Source organism: Sapajus apella, unplaced genomic scaffold (genome assembly GCF_009761245.1).
Source record: "Sapajus apella isolate SASKATOON/1434 unplaced genomic scaffold, GSC_monkey_1.0 scaffold171, whole genome shotgun sequence".
In the NCBI taxonomy this organism is placed as follows: domain Eukaryota; kingdom Metazoa; phylum Chordata; class Mammalia; order Primates; family Cebidae; genus Sapajus; species Sapajus apella.
Genome location: NW_022437111.1, coordinates 1,873,656 through 1,892,457, shown reverse-complemented (window position 1 = coordinate 1,892,457; position 18,802 = coordinate 1,873,656). Strand labels below are relative to the sequence as shown.

Here is an 18,802-nt window from a genome sequence, read left to right as displayed (position 1 = left end):
CATGCCAGTTAGAATGGCGATCATTAAAAAATCTGGAGACAACAGATGCTGGATAGGATGTGGTGAAATAGGAACTCTTTTACACTGTTGGTGGGAGTGTAAATTAGTTCAACCATTGTGGAAGACAGTGTGGCGATTCCTCAAGGACCTAGAAATTCCATTTGATCCAGTAATCCCATTACTGGGTATATATCCAAAGGATTATAAATTGTTCTACTATAAGGACACATGCACACAAATGTTCATTGCAGCACTGTTTACAATAGCAAAGACCTGGAACCAACCCAAATGCCCATCAATGATAGACTGGACAGGGAAAATGTGGCACATATACACCATGGAATATTATGCAGCCATCAAAAACGATGAGTTCGTGTCCTTTACAGAGATATGGATGAACCTGGAAACCATCATTCTCAGGAAACTGACACAAGAGCAGAAAATCAAACACCGCATGTTCTCACTCATAGGTGCATGTTGAACAATGAGAGCACATGGATACTGGGAGGGGAGCACTACACACTGGGGTCTGTGGGGGGGAAGGGAGGGACAGCATGGGGTGGGGAGTTGGGGAGAGATAGCGTGGGGAGAAATGCCAGATATAGGTGATGGGGAGGAAGGCAGCAAATCACACTGCCACGTGTGTACCTATGCAACAATCTTGCATATTCTTTGCATGTACTCCAAAATTTAAAATGCAATAAAAAATAAAAATTAAAAAAAAGATCTAAATAAATGGAGATACATACTATATTCATAGATTTAAAAGTTTCAATTCTCCCTAAATTGATCAACCGATTCCACACAATGCCAATTCAAAATCTCATCTGTCTTTTTTAAAAAAGTAGAATTTGAGAAGCTGGTTTTATAATTTATGCAGAAAGGACCTGGAATAATCAGAACAACCTTGAAAAGAACAAAGTTAAGAGGACTTCTATTAATACTTGACTTCAAGACTAATGACAAACTACAATAATGAAGACTATGACACTGGCATAGGGACTGACAAACAGATCAATATAACAGAGCAGAAAATTCAGAAATGGACATATTAGTCTTTGATTTTCAACAAAGGTAACAACAGAATCCACTGAGGAAAGTAGAGTCTCTTTAAGAAATGGTGCTAAAACACTAAATATCCATATGCAAAAAAACAAAACAACTTGACCTTTACCTTATGACACACACAAAATTTCATTTGAGATTCAGAGACTTCATATGAAAACTAAAACCATAAAGCCAGCGGAAGAAAGCGTAAGAGAATATCTTCATGAATTGGGGCTACGAAAAGTTTCATAGACAGGGCACACACAAAAAATGATAAATAATTAAGTTTATCAAAATTTAAAAGTGTGTGCTAATAAAAAGATATCATGATGAAAATGAATAAGCAAGCCACAGCATGGGAGAAAATATTCACCAAACATATATGATAATAGATTGACATTCAGAATATATAAGAATACCTACTTGATAATAAAAAGACAACTCAATTTTCAGAATAAGGAAATATGTAAACAGACAGACACTTCATCAACAGAAGGTATGGCTAAGAATCTCAAGAAAAAATGTTCAACATAATTTGTCATCAGGGAAATGCAAATTTAAACCACAATGAAATACCACTACATACCCATTAGAATGGTAAAATGTTTTGTTTTGTTTTGTTTTTTAAAGATGGAGTTTCACCATGATGGCCAGGCTGGTCTTGAACTCCTGACCTCAGGTGATCCACCCACCTCGGCCTCCCAAAGTGCTAGGATTACAGGCGTGAGCCACTGTGCCTGGCCATGGCTAAAATGTTTTAAAACTGACACCACCAAATCTTGGAGAAGATGTGGAACTCTCATATATTTTAGGTGGGAGTCTAAAATAGTACAACCACACCTGGGCGCGGTGGCTCACGGTTGTAATCCCAGCACTCTGGAAGGGTGACGCGGGTGGATCACAAGGTGAAGAGTTTGAGACCAGCCTGGCCAATATGGTAAAACCCTGTCTCTACTAAATATACAAAAATTAGCCAGGTGTGGTGGCAGGCACCTGTAATCCCAGCTACTTGGGGGGCTGAGGCAGGAGAATTGCTTGAACCTGGGAGGTGGAGGTTGCAGTGGGCCGAGATTAAGCCACTGGACTCCAGCCTGGGCAACAGAGCAAGACTCTGTCTCAAAAAAAAAAAAAAAAAAAAAAAGTACAAACTTGGGAAAAAGATCTGGCAGTAACTTATAAAGCTAAATACATAGGTAATTTATGGCCAGCCAAGCAATACCTCAACTAGTATTTACTGAAGATAAATGAAAACATATGTCCATATAAATACTTATATGAGAATGTTCATAATGTCTGGGTGTGGTGGCTCACACCTGTAATCCCAGCATTTTGGGAGGCCAATGCGAGCAGATCACCTAAGGTCAGGAGTTCAAGACCAGCCTGGCCAACATGGTGAAACCCTGTCTCAAAAACACTTTTTTTTAATTAAAAATAAAATAATAAAAAAAAAAAAAGAAGAAAAAGAGAATGTTCATAGCAGCTTAATTTATAATAGTCAAACCATGAAAAAGTCCAGGTGTCCATCAATAGGAAAATGTAGTAAATCATGCAAAAGGAAAATATAGCATATTCATAAAACAAAATACTTCTCAGCAATATAAAAGAATAAATTATAATACATGCACAATATGGATAAATCTTCAAATATGCTGAGTAAAAGAAGCTTTACATGTATGAGGACATATTGTATGGTAAATTTATATGATGTTTTAAAACAGGCAAAATTAATCTATGGTGAAAAATCAGTAGTTGTCTCTGAAGGGGAAAGGTGAGGATGACTGTAAAGGGTATAAGGATAGTTTGTAAGGTGATGGTAATGTGATCTATCTTGAACAAGGATTTGGGTAACAAAGGTGTATGCATTTGACAAAACTCAAGGAATGGTATACTTAAGATCTGTGCATTTAAAGGTTTGTAAATCTTACCTCAAAAAAAATAACAATTATAAACAAATATTGAAATACAGTCAATGATATGAATGCTGACATATTTAGAGAGAAATGTACTGATGTCCAAAACTTACTGTGACTGATGAATGGGCAGAGGGATGAATAAATAGATAGACATTTGATAAAGCAAACATGTTAAAATGTCAATGGTAGAATTCAGATGGTGGGTATACAGATGTTTACTATAAAATTCTTTCAACTTATTTGAATGGTTGGAAAATGTCTTAACAAAACATTAGAGGAAAAAGTCTAGAATGGGAGAATAGAAGAGATTAGAAAGCCTAGATGCTAGAAACCAAGAGGCAAAAATTTTTATCAGTGCACAGTACAGCACAGGAAACATAGGACTCTGCTGGCCAGTAAGTCTGTGAGTTTGGAAGGGTATAATCTTACAATGGAGATGAATGAATCTAGTTATCCCAACTTGACATTAGTCAATTAAGAACATAAAACTAACTATCTTTGTTCTGATACTCAGGCTCAATCAGCCTGAATCCACCTTCGATGATTATAATCCAGCTTTCTACAGAGATTTTTGTAGAAGGAAGAGAGAATATATTGGCCAATCAGAAGCTACTTGGCCATTATTATTTTTTTTTACTGTTAATTAATGGGAACAATATGATTTCCATAGTAGACTTTTAAGTTTGATTAGACTGATTCATGTTCACTAAACCTGATCAAATCTTAGTTTACCCCAAAAAAAGACTTCTGAATTGAGAAAATTAACTATAAAAGCAAAAGCAATGATTCATCTCCAATACAATTGTTAAGACCTTAAAATCAGAAAGGCTTCTGAGATCATTCTATTTGTTATCTATTATTTTCTCATTCTCTATTGTTGAAACCCTGCATTAATGCCTTTCATGATTCCTTTCAAATAGAATTGTCCTCAAAAAAGTATTTTGTCAGGCAGAAAAAACAGAAGGTTTATACAGCTCTCTGGAATAAATCCTCACTAGAGCTCTGAAGTACAGATACAACAAAGACAAATAGTTAACATTCATAAGACCTTCACATTTAATTACCTGTGTGCCCTCATTACAAACATCTGGGAAAGAAGTCTGAGATGCTGTTTCATGTTGCTGCAAGGGTGGTTTATTTAGAAACTGGCTTATTTCTTTGGATTTTTGCTGGAGTTGATCTAAGGAAAAGAAAACAAATAAATGTAATATTTGCTTCAAGTCTGAAATGTAGTTATTATCTTCTAAGGATACACTGCTGTTTACTAGTTTAGTTACCTTAGTTAAAATTATAATGCCAATGATAACATTGTTAATTGATTGTTAATTGTTTAAATGTTCTCAAGGACCAGAGGACACCTCAGTAAACCATTTCCTTCAAAAGTAAAATAAAATAAGCTTAGGCATTTTTTTTTTTTTTTTTATACGTGAGTCTCGCTCTGTTGCCCAGGCTGGAGTGCAGTGGTGTGATCTTGGTTAACTGCAACCTCCGACTCCTCAGATTCAACTGATTCTCTTGCCTCAGCCTCCCAAGTAGCTGGGATTACAGGCATGTGTCACCACGCCCAGCTAATTTTTTTTATTTTTATTTTTAGTAGAGATGGGATTTCACCATGTTGGCCAGGCTGGTCTCAAGCCCCTGACCTCAGGTGATCCGCCCACCTCAGCCTCCCAAAGTGCTGGGATTACAGGTGTGAGCCACCGCACCCGGCCCTAGGCATTTTTTAAAAGTTCATTTTCCCTTTCCCCCTTGAAAATGGCTTTAGGGTTTTTATTTTCTTCACTCTCAACGTAGGTGTTATGGGTCCCACCAAGATTTCATCACAAAGTTTTAAACATGAACATGCTTAAGAGAACAGCTTGCTCACGTAACACTCTGTTCCCATGTGATGCCCTTCAAAACTGTCTAGCTAAAATTCAGTTATTCAATACAAATTTTCCACTTAATTCTTTCCAAAATCTCTCCCTTACATCTATGCCAATCTATTAGTAAAGATTATAATTTGGGGAAGAAGACTAGTGAGATGAGTATTGCTGTTAAGAAGTTTTATTTTTTAATTTATAAAGTTCTAAAATGTTCCATTTCTTAGTGGCACATATTAATTTTATAACAGCATATTTTAAAAAGTTTTCTTTATACCTTCTTAAAGGATAATTTTCACCTATAAGAAAAGAAATTAGGTGAAAAAATATTTTCACCTGTAAGAAAAGCACTGAGATCCATTTGTAGATGATGCCATGCAATTTAGTCTCCTAACCTATGGACCTATATCTGGCCTGAGTTTCCCAAAAACAAATTCAAATCCTACTCATTTCAGTCACTGAATCCTTTAGATCTGAGTCATATTTCATATAGCATTCTATTTAATATCCAGAACATCACTATCACATTTTTAGTACTGTAATGATAATAGTAATATTAAGACAGATTATAACCAGTCAGAGGCATCAAAAATGCAACAAGAAGTTCAGAAGAGCTGTTTTTCTTAGTCCTTCTATTGGTTCAATTGGTTTGAGCAAAAATTTCATTAACAGATCCCTGAAAACATGAAATACAAGCCACTCAGGTGCCAGAGACATGGACTTCAAAAGTAATCAGCTACTGACCTTCTAGCTGCTGAATGGTCTGGGATGACTGAACTGCCTGTTCGTTCTTATCTTGGAGAAGCTTTGCATTTTGATCCTTTAGAGCATCACAGGCAGATTGCAGCTCTTGTCCAGTCTTTTGAAGGCTCAAAATATGAGAGGTCTTCTCTTCCATTTCTGCTTTGTGCTTCTGCTCCAAAGCACTATACCGAGACTCTAGTTCAGCCTGGGCTTGGCCTGCTTGCTCAAACTGCTCTAAAAGATGACGCATTTCTTCCTGCAGATTGTGGAAGGATAATTTTCTCTCTGCCACTTCAAGTTCCATCTTTTCCAGTAGAATCTTAGACTCCTGTCTTTCTGTTTCCACGGTGTTCCTTAAAGTATTATGTTCAGCTTCCATCTGCTGTAATTGCTGAGAGAGAACCTAAGAAAAAAGAGTCTTATGAGCCATAAATATGTTATTTCATTTTGACAAGCATTGTAAAATGCTTCTTCTTGGAGGATGGAAAAAAAATGAGAATATGTTTCTATGCTAGAGAGAAAGGCTTTCTCAAGAAGGAGAGTTGAAAAGAAGAGAGGAGATAGCTGACTTTCTCCAGCAGCACACAAGTACCCAGATAAACGAACAGAGAATTTGGACTCTAGCACCAATTCTGCATTACGATCAGACTACTTGGATGTGACAGGATAGGGACACAAGGAATCCAAGGGCTGGAAAAAAATTAGTTCAAATTGTCAAGCATGGGTCCATACAGGACATGGAAAGGAGCAAGAGTAAGGAAGAATTAACACACTGGAGGAGCAAAATGGAATTCAATGAGAATGAAGATCAGGACAGTATGAAAAAGGAAATGGCAGGATGGACTATAGTCAGATGAGCATTCCTGATTAACTTTAGACTCAAGGGAATATTGCAGAATGAGATCATGTCACTCCAACAGAAGGTCAATTGACTAAAACAAGCAAAGACGGGACTGTACATAAAGCACAAGAACCATTCAAGACAGAGAAGGGTAACTGATGAAAAAGAAACTCACTAAAGGAAAATACAGGCCAAGTATCCCTCATTCTAAACGCTTGGGACCAGAAGTATTTCAGTTTTCCATTTTGTTCGGATTTTGGAATATCTTGGATATCTTGGGGATTGGATCCAAGTCTAAACATGAAATTCATTTGTTTCAAATACATCTTATACACATGGCCTGAAGATAATTTTTTTTTCTAAAGATAATTTTATACAATATTTTAAATGATTCTGTGCATAAAACAAAGCTTTGCCTTTGACCTGTTACTCTGTTCCACAAGGTCAGTGTGGCATTTTCCACTTGTGGTGTCATGTTAGTGCTTAGAAAGTTTCAGATTTTGGAGGATTTTGGATTTTCAGATTAGGCATACTCAATCTATATGACATTCTAGAGAAATTAGGACCCCAGACCTAAAATGGCAAAGGAAAAGAGCAACAAAAGAACTGCAATGTATGCTCCATGAGGGAAAGAACTGTATTTAGTTTTGCTCATAATTGTACTACATCCCCACCACTTAAGCATGAGCTATTTGTTGAAAGAATGAATAAATGGCATCAATTCTCTGAAGACTTTAAATAGGCTTTTATATCTACTGCCTGGCAAACTAAAGTGGAAATGAATACCCCCAAGGCAGGAAGTAAAGATTAGAAGGCAGTACCCGGTTTCTCTGCTCAGCGGCAGTCAGCTCCTGTTGCAGCAAGTCAACAACCTGAGCACGGCCCACCAAGGATTCTTCATGTTCCTCAAGCTTCCTCTGCAGCACCCTCAATTTCTGAGAAGAAAACATTTTAGACATAATGTGCTAACAAATGAGTGTTTACATTTGCTTTTCTTTCAAAATGCAATATAAATTAGTGTACTTAAATTTTGGGGTGTTGAAGATGACAATTTAAAGAGTGGGAGATCAGCATGCCATCCTCCCCATTCAGCAGCAACAAAGACTCTCCAGAATGTCTTCTCCAGAGCACCAACAAAAACCAAACCCAGACACAAGCAAGTCCCTGAATTAGGGAGCCACTTTAAAAATTAGAAGAAAACAATGACACATATCTGCTTTCAAATCATACAGTTAACATCCTGTACCTAGATAGCATAGGTACATGTACACCTTACCCACCCAAGGGAACATTCTCTGCAGGTAAGAAGCGTTTCTCTTCTCCTAGTTTCATGCACAGGGCAGGCACTTGAAAAACACTTGTTGAATAAATAGATCAATGATATACATATATAATTAGTATTCTACTTAATAATACGTTGTATTCTGAAACTTTACTTAATGGCACATTCTGAAAGATTGCTTAGAACTTAGAAGTTTTTACTCTAATTGACTCTAATTAATTTTCACTCTAATTAAACAGATCAAACATGAAGTATCACTGAAGTGCCTTTCAGTACCGCACTGCACTACATACTAAATTAAATCAAATGCTTTCAGTTAGTAGATGGTGAACTCAAATACAATGAAGCCAATTTTCAAAATCTACTCAATTTTTTTTAAAAATTACGAATCTAATAAAAGACTTCATGGCTTCAAAATCATTCTTTTTTCATCTCTAATTTTTTGAACATTTAAAACCAACTTCATTGATTTGAAGCTTTGGATTAGGTGTGTTATGCACAAAGGTAGCTACAATCAGAAAACTGAAAAGAAACCAATTTTTGACTACCACATAAATTCACCAACTAAACTCAGCTTTTGAGTACCAGAAACCTGATTAGAGGAGTAAAAGGCAAGAAAAGGATAAGAAAAAATAAACAATTTTTATGCAACAGAAGACAAGGACACCAAAAAGAGGCCAGTAAGGAAAACACTAACATCAAGTGAAGAGCAGTGGGTAAGGGTAGGAAGGTGGCTGTGATGATTAAATATTAACCAAAATGATAGTCATTCTACTGAGTTTTAGCAACACACCTGTTGCATCTCTGTTTCCACATCTGCCTGGGTTACTAACTGAAGAAGCTCATCTTCATGAAGACGAACTTGTGTTTCAAAGCGGGCATCTTTCTCTCGGACCACCTGCTGCATGGAACTCAACTGAAGACACATACCAGAGAAACTATGCAAGTTACACTCCCCGAATATTGCACAAATAAAACTCACAGACTACTTTCCAAGATAGACACTGAGAATTGATAGACAGTAGCTTTTTAAAGTGAAATTTTGGTTGTCAAGGATGAGGATGTTGGAAGAAAGATCGGCCAGACGGTAACTACCAAATGTGAGAGAAAGCCTATTTTCAAATTCAGAAGTCAGTCAAAACATAAATTTTGATCAAAAATTATATGTTAATGGCTAATAGAAATGTTTTAAATATATAAGAAGTATATTTTTTTAAAGTTCTAAAAAGATTAGGATATTAAACACATAAAGTAAAGTTAAGTTAGATTTCTACTAAACCCTGGACACTTCTTGCTCATGGCTAAAAAGCTTTCAATGAAATTCTCATGCCGTATAAGTCAACTAACATATCATTTATTCAAGATTCTCTACAACTGGAAATACTAATCTAGCTTTTGAGTCTTATTTTCAAAGAATTGCTTCTACCAAGGAACCTGGTGTACTTCTAATTCCACACCATCTCCCCATGCAGCTGTTTTCTGCTGTCGTTACTTGCAGCCTTCTAGATCATGCTCATTTTTAACTGGCTCTGAACAGAATGAAATGGAAATAAAGGGATTGATTGTGAGCTGTTCACTATCACCTCTCAAAATATTTTGTTTGTATTACTGCTTGTTTTGGCATTTATTTGGAAAGCCTTAAATTATGATGAATCTCTTAACACACTTACATATCCTGACTTTCCATATTTTAGCAACACAGGTTAAAACCATATTCGGTATTTCTTCATCCTGCACTGTATATAGTGCTCATACATGAAAAGGACACAATAAAAAAATAATAAAAGGACACAATAAAAGCTAATAGGTAAAATCAAGAATTTCAGTATATACAATTTTAACTGTATACACAGCAGTAGGCCAACCACAGAGAGAAGGCACCACTAATACTACAAATTATCAATAAAGTAAACACCTAATGGATAAGATTAGCCATGTACCAAGGTACTTCAGGGAAAAAAAAAATCTTTCATGATTCAAAAGCATCCCCCCGCCCCCTACACACACACACAAAAATTACAGTGCCTATAATCCTAGCACTTTGGGAGGCCAAGGTGCGAGGATCATTTGAACTCAGGAGTGCAAGGCCTGCCTGGGCAACACAGTGTGAACTTGTTTCTTCAAAAAATGTAAAAAAAAAAAAGTTGAGCCAGATGTGGTGGCATATGCCTGTAGTTCCAGCTACTGGGGAGGCTGAGGTAAGTGAAAAGATGGCTTGAGCCCAGGAGATCAAGGCTGCAGTGAGCTATAATTGTGTCACTTGTACTCCAGCTTGGGCAACAGAGCGAGACTCAATTTCAAAAACATATATGTGGCAGTGGGTGGCCAACCAAGAAACCTAGAAAAATAGAAAAAGTTGAGGATGCCAATCCAAATGGACTGGTCTTGATAACTGAAATAAATGGGAAAAGGAACGTCACATACTGGTGCCACTTAACATAAAATCACATGACCTACATCACTTTCTCTTTACAGGCTCACTAAGTAATCTAACTATAATTTATTTTCCTATTAAGATAGATACTATTTTAGAGAAAGAATGAACCTAATTATTTTTATTTCTTTTGGTTTACTTATTGGTCTCTTTTGAATTCAGCATAAGCCCATTCCTAAAAGACTGAATCTCTGTCTGCTATTAAAATTAAGCTTCTGGACCTACAGAACTAAGAACTAAAAATAGGCTATAGCAAATTCATCAAGGTAAATAACACATTGTGAGGCTTTCTGGTGTTCCCTAATGACATACTTACCTACCACACATCTTCTAATCTCTATTACTACATATACTTCTACTTTCTAGTGCAACATCCATGCTACTATACTTTTAGCTACTAAGATTTCTTACAGTGACTAACTGAATTGAGTTGCGGGTAATAACCCACTGGACTTCATGGTTTTTTATCCTAATTTTGTGAGGTCCTTCCCCCTACCTGTGCAGCTTGCTCTGCCTGTGTCTGGCTGAGCTCAGCTTGTAAAGTGCTAATAAGCTCTTCCTTCTGCTGGAGCTGTTGCTTCATCATTACAAATTCTTCCATCTCTGCAGAACTCTTATCAAACTGAAGACATAGAAGGAAAAAAAGTAAGCAAAAGAATTAGCATTCTCAATTCTTTGACATCCCTTTCTTGCTTGGGCTAAACGCCTACCATATTCCCTTCTAATTTACACTGAACAAAAAAGGAAACTGCATGCATTATGGTTTTTAAAAAGTAATGATCAAAATTTCATTTGTCAGAAGAAAACAAAAGCAGTAGTGGCAATTTTTCAATTTCTCTGAATCCTCACATAGAGACAGCATGAAATAGTAAAACCAAAAACTATAGAAAACATTTACAGTAAAATTAGCCAGACAGTCCTAAGAACCCTAAAATATAAGCTAGTAAGCAGAAACCACAAAAACCCACAAGAACTACATTGCATTAGAGTCTTATGTTGTGTAAGGAAAAGAAGGCAGCAACAAAGTGAAATCTGATGGCTCTGAGAAAGGGACAACCCTAAACAGCCAATGTATTCATTTGTTGGAATGCACAGTTGGCCAATTTTAGAACAGCAGCAGGGTTCTGCCGTTCCTTAATACTAGGCAAATGCAAGGGTACACAGTAAGAAGGACTAAAAGGGCTAGAGCAATCTAGTACGCCCTCTGAACTCTCAAAACTGACTCATCATGGCTCCATTCTGAGACACGAACCTGTACTAAGAAGAAACTGCCAGGAGTGAAATAAAAATTAAGCAGAAAAGGAATTAAAGAGACAGAAGAAAGAGGTCTACAAACATACCGTATAATGCAGTATCAACTAGACACATGTGGCTACAGAGGGCTTGAAACATGTCTAATATAAAAGAAATACTTTTAAATTTTAACATTATTTAATTTGAATTTGAAAACTGAGGTATAAATTATTTTTCCATTAAGTACAACTCTATTTTGGCATGGCTGTATTTCATCTTATCTGTTGCATCATGTAAGTTACTATTGAGGTGTTGCACAAGTTACAAGTGTGTATGTAGTTGGTGTCAATGGGTTGATTCAGTTTAATTTTTTTTCTAGACCCTTATGTAACATTGTAATGTGTTTATTTGTATACTTAATGCAGATAGCATGAGTAACAGCTGATACTAATTTAATCATAATTAAATTGCAATAGAAACATTATAGTTGAATTATTTTCTAAGTTCAAAAATAAATATAGACACATTTTAAAATTTTAAAAAGGCCTGCTACTGTTCTATAGTTGGTTCCTTTTTACTTGTAAGTAATACTCCAGTGTGTGGATATATCACAGTTTAAATATTTCTGTATTGATGGGCATGTGAGTTGTTTCCAGTCTTTAATTATCACAAATAAACCTATTACTATTGGACAATTTTGGCATTAACCAAAGTGAAGGGCAGAAGGAAGAAAGCCAGGAAATCTCAGAAATCCAGCTCCTATATCTTTGAACACAACATAAAAATAACAAAAAAGGAAGTCTGGTAGGAAAAGCTTTCCTGAATCAAGACTTCTTCCAAATAGAGGTTTAGAAGAATGAATTTGTCACAAAAATAAGGAACAGAAAAGGATCAAGGTCATATCCCATATAAAGTTACTCTTTAAAAAAGCAACCCCTCACTAGCAAGAAAACCCTCACCAGATGCAGCCCCTCAGCCTTGGTCTTCTCAGCCTCCATAACTTCTTATAAATTACCCCATTTCAGGTGTTTTCTGCTACAAGTAAGAGAAAACAGACTAAAAAAGAAAACTGGTATTGACAAGTGGGGTCACTGCTGATAATGATAATTCGAAAATGTGAAAGCAGTTTTAGAACTGGGTAATGGGCAGAGGCTGGAAGAATTCTGAGGAACTGGCTAAAAAATGCCTAGATTCTGATGAGGGCTTAGAAGACAACTACGGGAAGTTTGGCACTCCTTAGAGATTGGTTAAGTGGTTGTGACCACAATGCTGATAGAAATATGGACAGTAAAGGCCACTCTGATGAGGTTTCAGATAAAACTGAGGAACAAAGTACCAGAAACTAGAGTAAAGCCCATCCTTGTTATAAATTAATAATGAACTTGGCTGAACTGTGTCCATGCCCACGGACTTTGTAGAAGGCTGAGCTTGAGAGTGATGAACTAGGGTATGTGGCAGGAGAAAATTGTGAACAGAGAAAAAGAAAACAGAGAGGAAAAAAAAAAGAAAAATTTGCAACCTGGCCATGTGGTAAAGAATGGAAAAGCATTTCAAGATGGGAATCCAAGAATGCACAGCCACCACTTGCTAAAGAGATTAACATGGCTAAAAGGGAGCCAGTTACTAATAGCCAAGACAATAGGAAAAGGCCCTGAAGGCATTTCAGAAGGCATTTTAGAAATCTTTAAGGCTGCCCCCTCCAACCCCCATCACAGCTCCAAAGGCCTAAGAGGACAGAATGGTTTCTGTGAATAATAGGCCTGAGACACCACAGCTCTGTGCCACTTCAAGACACTGCTCCTTGCATCCCAGCTGTTCTGGTCAGTGCAATGATGGCTCAAGCAGCCCCAGGTATGGCTAATGCCACAGCTCAAAAGGTACAAGCTGTAAAACTTGGTAACATCCACATGGTGCTAATTCTGCAGGCTCGCAGAAAGCAAGAGCTATGGAGGCTTGGTAGCCTCCACTCAGATGTCAAAGGATGTCATCAATAGCCAGAGGGCTCAGGCAGAGACTTGTCTCAGGGGCAGAACCACCACTGAGACCTCCCCACTAGAGCAATGCCGAGCGGAAATGTGGGGTTAGAATTGCCCCACAGAGTCCCCACTAGAGTAATGCCTAGTGAAACCATGGTGTGGGACTACAACTGACATACCAGAACTATAGAGCTACCAGTGTGCAATGCAAAGCCAGCCTGGGAGAGCAGACTGGACTAAGCCCCACAAACCCATATGGGCAGAATTACCTGAGGCCTTGGGGACCCAACCACCATACCTGTGCAGAGGATACTGAAAATGGAGTAAAAGAAGATTATTCTGGAATTTTAAGGCCCAATGTCTGCTCTCCTGGGGTCTCTTAATCTCTTTCTTCTTGCCTATATCTCCCTTTTAGAATGAGAATATGAACCCTATGCTTATCCTACCATTGTATCTTGGAGGCAGATAATGTATTTTGATTTTACAGACTCACAGATGAGTTGGTGCAGGAATGAGCTAAAACTTTGGGGCTGTGGGGATGGAACTAATGTATTTGTATGTGAGAAGAACATGAGTTTTGGAGGGCCAAAGGTAGAAAGCTACGGTTTGAATGTCCTCTCCAAAACTCATGTTAAAACTGAATCCCCAAAGTGACAAAAGGCCTTTAAGAAAGGACTGATTCAGGAGGTCTTTGGACTCAGGAATTAATTAACACATTCATGTTTTAATGGATTAATGGGTTGTCATGGAAGGGGAACTGGTAGCTTTATAAGACGAGGATAAGAGACCTAAGCTGGCAAATCAGCACACCCTTCACTATGTGATGCTTTGTGCTGCCTTGGGACACCACTGAGAGCCCTATCAGCAAGAAGACCTTCACCAGATGCAGGCCCTCAACTTCAGACTTCTCAATCTCCATAAATATAAGAAATAAATTCTCTTGTTTAAATTTATTTTATTATAAATTAAAAAAAAAAAACAACTAAAGAGCAGAATGATAATGCTTATAGGCGATAAAAGCACACCAGAAGCAACTGCAATCTATTTCAAAAAGTTTTTAAAAATTAAGAAATTTATACAGGCCAGGCATTGTGGCTCACGCCTATAATCCCAGCACTTTGGAAGGCTGAGGCAGGCAGATCACTTGAGATCAGGAGTTCCAGATCAGCCTGGCCAATATGTTAAAATCCCTTCTCTACTAAAAATACAAAAAACTAGCCAGGCATGGTGGTGCATGCCTGTAATTCCAGCTACTCGAGAGGCTGAGGCAGGAGAATTGCTTGAACCTGTGAGGCAGAGGTTGCAGCGAGCTGAGATCGTGCTGCTGCACTCCAGCCTGGATGACAGAGTAAGACAAAAAAAAAAAAAAAAAAAGAAAGAAAGAAAAAGAAAAGAAAAGAGAGGAAAAAAATATAGACATGAGAGAAAAACACAGATTTAGAAAAATCAGAAATGAGGTGACAGAACTCATGAAAAATTCAATAAAAAAGAAAAAATCATTGCAGAATAGAAGATTAAACCAGAAAAAACACAAAAGTAAACAAAAAAATAGAATCCATAAAGTGAAATAAAACAACAAACAAAAAAAGTTAAAATACATGAAACAATATATTGAAAGAGCATATTGGGTATCTACAAATAACAACTAAAAATGATAAACACCCATGCATATGCTAATAAAATTACCAGACAAGAAGAAGAAAAGAAGGAGACTGATAGATACATAGATAATTGCCCATTAGGCATCTAGAAAAATTTGTCATATAATAATCCATTGGTTTTAGTGATTCGTTAAGCTAACGATTATGAAGTAACTTCCATCCCTACCTGTGCAGCTAGTTCTGCCTGTGCCTGATTAAGCTGTGCTTGCAAAGTGCTAATTAGCTCTTCCTTCTCCTTGAGTTTGTGTTTTATCTTTTCTACTTCCATCTCTTCCTCTGTAGAACTCTTGTCATGCTGAAAATGCAGGAGATAAAGTCATTATTTCAAAGAATTACAATTAATATATATTTAATATTTTCTTCTAATTTTTCATTTACAACCATTTAGTTATAATTTTATTAAACTGATGGGAGCAAGAAAAAAAACAGCTGATCTAACAGACATGAAATCTTAGGGTTTTCCAGTTTTCGTATGGCTGAGTAGTTCCTGTTAGACTTACCCTCCCTCACATAATAGCTATAAACTGTGAAATATATTATATATTATGTTATATATATTTTTTTTTCTTTTTTTTTTCCTCACACCAAGCATGTGAACCCCAAACTGTGGACAATATAGATAACAGCTATCTGAAAATACTGGAGAACAACAAAAAGCAAGAAGATATTGGAGGGGATGTGATAATTGGAAGAAATGGCACTGAGTTTACCATATTGACAGCTTTTATGCTGAGAGCAAAACCAGTCAGTGCCATGCAGGACTAAACCTTAACAGAAAACTCACAGTCTTGTTGCCTTGAAAAATCAAGGAGAGAGTTCAGGAAACTATAGCTGTTGTTAAATGAGAAGCAAAACATCAGAAAAGAGCCAGTGAGGGGAAATCCAAATTTTTCAATAATCTATTTTTTCCAGAAACTCTCCCTTAGACTGAGATTCTGCCTCTCTATTAAATTTACTCCCCCCAACCCCCCAAACAAAGCTATTTCTGCTTACTGGAACTACAAAGAATACTTTTTTATTTTCACATAATAGTCAGTCAAGCACCTGAAGACTGCTGTCCTTTCTGCAACTATTTTCTACAGAATACCTATCTCTGTATTAAGTATATAATAGTTAAAGGGTTGCTATAACTGATTGCTGAAACTTAGAAATCATTTCTTTAACAGAGGAAAAAAATGAGCTCTAAGGCACTGATTTGTTTAAGGTCTCAGAGCTAAAAAATTAAAAAACAGAGTATAAAATGGATTATTTAAAAATCTGACATCATAGCTGAGGAGAAGCTGGAGGGAGCAAAGCAATATGAGGAGAGAGGTTGGTGCTACCACAGTCAGGGGAGCAGAACTGATAGAGGAAAAACTGAAAGGAAAAGAAGGATCAAGATGAAATAATTTGCAAAGATTGAAAGAAGCTTTTAAAATAAACTTTGAGAAGTTAAATAAGGTTATTAATTCAAAAAAAGTAATGTCCTCTGAGCATTAGCCCCTGAGAGGAAAGACGAAACAGGAACTGGGTCACTAACTAGCGACCCCAAGGGTTGTGCCTAGAAAATTGATTAAAATCTCATTTCCCAAAAACTAAGGATAAAAAGATTTCTTACACAGGGTGAAGTCTAGATTCACTCTGTAACTACAGTATGCATGTAATATGCCTGCCTCCAGATAATCTGTACCAAATTATCCACAAAGCTGAAGTTTCTTATTCTCTAAACAGCTGACTGAATGTGAGTATGTGGAGTTTAACCACAGAGGAAAGATAATGAAAATATGAGCATTGGGACAATATTCCTCACAGGACAGTACTTTCCTTACTCCTCCCCTTTATCTCCAACCTTAAACTGTTTTGTTGGTTGCTATAGTAAACCTAGAGAGTCTCCCTTTTAGAGACTCCAAGGTAATTCAGCCCACATGCGTGAAGCATTAATCTACCACTATGTAACTATATGAGGACATAGAATATTCTGTGTTAAGTCAGTGAATTAAAAAATATCAGAGCTGGAAAAAACCTCAGAGATAATCTAATTTAATCTTCTAATCAATGATGAAACTCCTCCAAAACGTATGTTTCTCTCCTCTTTAAATGCCTCACTTCAGTACTTATTTCTTCCTGTTAGCCTTTTTTAATTCCCTGAAAGTCTAGTCACAACTGGCATTTCATGTCCATATTTTCTGTAGGCCTTTCATTCTTCCTGTGTATGGCCTACAATCCAGCTGAACTATAAGCTTAATAAGAAAAAACAAAACAAAATAAAAAAATATGATTTAGTGTTGTATCATTTTAGCATCCTAAATGTTTGTGGTTGGTGAAAATCTGCTCTATTGGTAGGTTTTTTCAACTTAGGAAATATATACTATAGCCAGTTACCATACCTTGGAAAGTTGCTCCTCTGACTGAGGTTCTGTAGGCAGAACAGTCCCTCCTTGTGCCTTCATTTCTTCTATGTGTTTATTCAAAGAAGTTAATTTGGCTTTGGCATGAAGTTTTAGCTTTTTAATTTTGTTATCAGCAGCTTTTCTTTCTTCCTGCCCAAGAACAATGATGGTAAATATATAAATGTTTATTCACCTCTTATCTACCACATACCAAAAGTTATTTTTGTTATTATTACTTTTAGAGACAGTGTCTCTTTGTCACCAGGGCTGGAGTGCAGTGGCACAATCACAACTTACTTTAGCCTCAAACTCCTGGGCTCAAGTGATCCTCCTATCTCAGCCTCCAGAATAACTGGGACATAGGTGCCCGCCACCATGCCCAGCTAATTTTTTAAAATTATTTTTTTGTGGAGGCAGGGTCTCACTATGTTGCCCGGGCTGATCTCAAACTCCTGGCCTCAAGCAATCCTCCCATCTCAGCTTCCCCAAATGCTGAGATTACAGGTGTGCACTACCATGCCCAGCCCAAAAGTTATTTTCTAGGCATAAGGATACAGTAGTAGGGAAATAATCAGATTCTCTAATAATCTGAGAGAAGACAAAAACAAGCGAGTAGTGTATCATCTATCCTTTATCAAACACTCCACAAGAAAGGATAAAAACAATAGTACCTGTAGAGCTTCATCTTTCTGCTGCAGTTGAACATCCTTCTGTCTAATAATATCTTTTAGCTCCACCACCAATTGCTCTGCATAAGCCAGGCGCTCCTGAACATCTTCTTGTGTAGTATTATTAAATTCCATGTCAGATTCTTGGTGTAATTCCTAATATTTAGACAAGAAGTTGCCAATGCACCAGGAAAGTTATTAGCTTCCCAACAGGAGTTTCTTCATTCCAGCTTCTTATGTTTTACCCAATTCATATTCTTGTTAAATTAAGAATCTAACTCTGACCCAATAATAATCATTATCATAGCCATTACAATGTATTAAGTGTTTTATAAATGGTAAGCATTTTGCAAACATTATTTCATTTAAGGTATTATTATCCTAATTTTACCAAAGAGAAAAATAAAGGGAAGCAAAGATCATAAACCAGTAAAGGTAAAGGCCAAAATTTAAAATGAAGGGAGTAGTTAAATAAAACTCTCTTAACCACCTAAGCATTACTTCTTGTCTTTTCAGAAAACTAAGGACTTTTTTAAATTCCTTATGTGGCCTTCAGAAAATATAATACATACTGCCAATCTGTGTCATCTTAAAAAGAAAATACAATACAAACTGTAAGAGAGGTGGGGCCGGGCGCGGTGGCTCAAGCCTGTAATCCCAGCACTTTTGGAGGCCGAGGCGGGTGGATCACGAGGTCAAGAGATCGAGACCATCCTGGTCAACATGGTGAAGCCCCGTCTCTACTAAAAATACAAAAAATTAGCTGGGCATG

At 36.9% G+C, this 18,802-nt stretch overlaps 1 protein-coding gene and 1 long non-coding RNA gene across 12 annotated transcripts in view; one reads left to right on the top strand and one right to left on the bottom strand.

Annotated features, from left to right (window-relative positions):
- GOLGB1 (golgin B1) overlaps positions 1 to 18,802 on the bottom strand; it is a 93,412-nt gene that overhangs the window by 57,025 nt on the left and 17,585 nt on the right. For 5 of the 11 annotated variants that reach the window (XM_032267670.1, XM_032267675.1, XM_032267667.1 and 2 more), the window contains exons 3-10: positions 18,034 to 18,186; positions 17,360 to 17,512; positions 15,160 to 15,288; positions 10,620 to 10,745; positions 8,483 to 8,605; positions 7,229 to 7,342; positions 5,567 to 5,969; positions 4,025 to 4,140 (exon numbers count right to left, since the gene is read on the bottom strand). In XM_032267670.1, the coding sequence (XP_032123561.1) occupies positions 4,025 to 4,140; positions 5,567 to 5,969; positions 7,229 to 7,342; positions 8,483 to 8,605; positions 10,620 to 10,745; positions 15,160 to 15,288; positions 17,360 to 17,512; positions 18,034 to 18,186 (1,317 nt within the window). The remainder of the gene's footprint in view (positions 1 to 4,024; positions 4,141 to 5,566; positions 5,970 to 7,228; positions 7,343 to 8,482; positions 8,606 to 10,619; positions 10,746 to 15,159; positions 15,289 to 17,359; positions 17,513 to 18,033; positions 18,187 to 18,802) is intronic. The other 6 variants (XM_032267674.1, XM_032267671.1, XM_032267678.1 and 3 more) reach the window with 4 other exon arrangements.
- On the top strand, positions 1,728 to 16,770 carry LOC116542638. Its single transcript, XR_004265296.1, has 3 exons — positions 1,728 to 1,753; positions 16,497 to 16,503; positions 16,685 to 16,770. It is a non-coding gene; the product is annotated as an uncharacterized LOC116542638 (long non-coding RNA).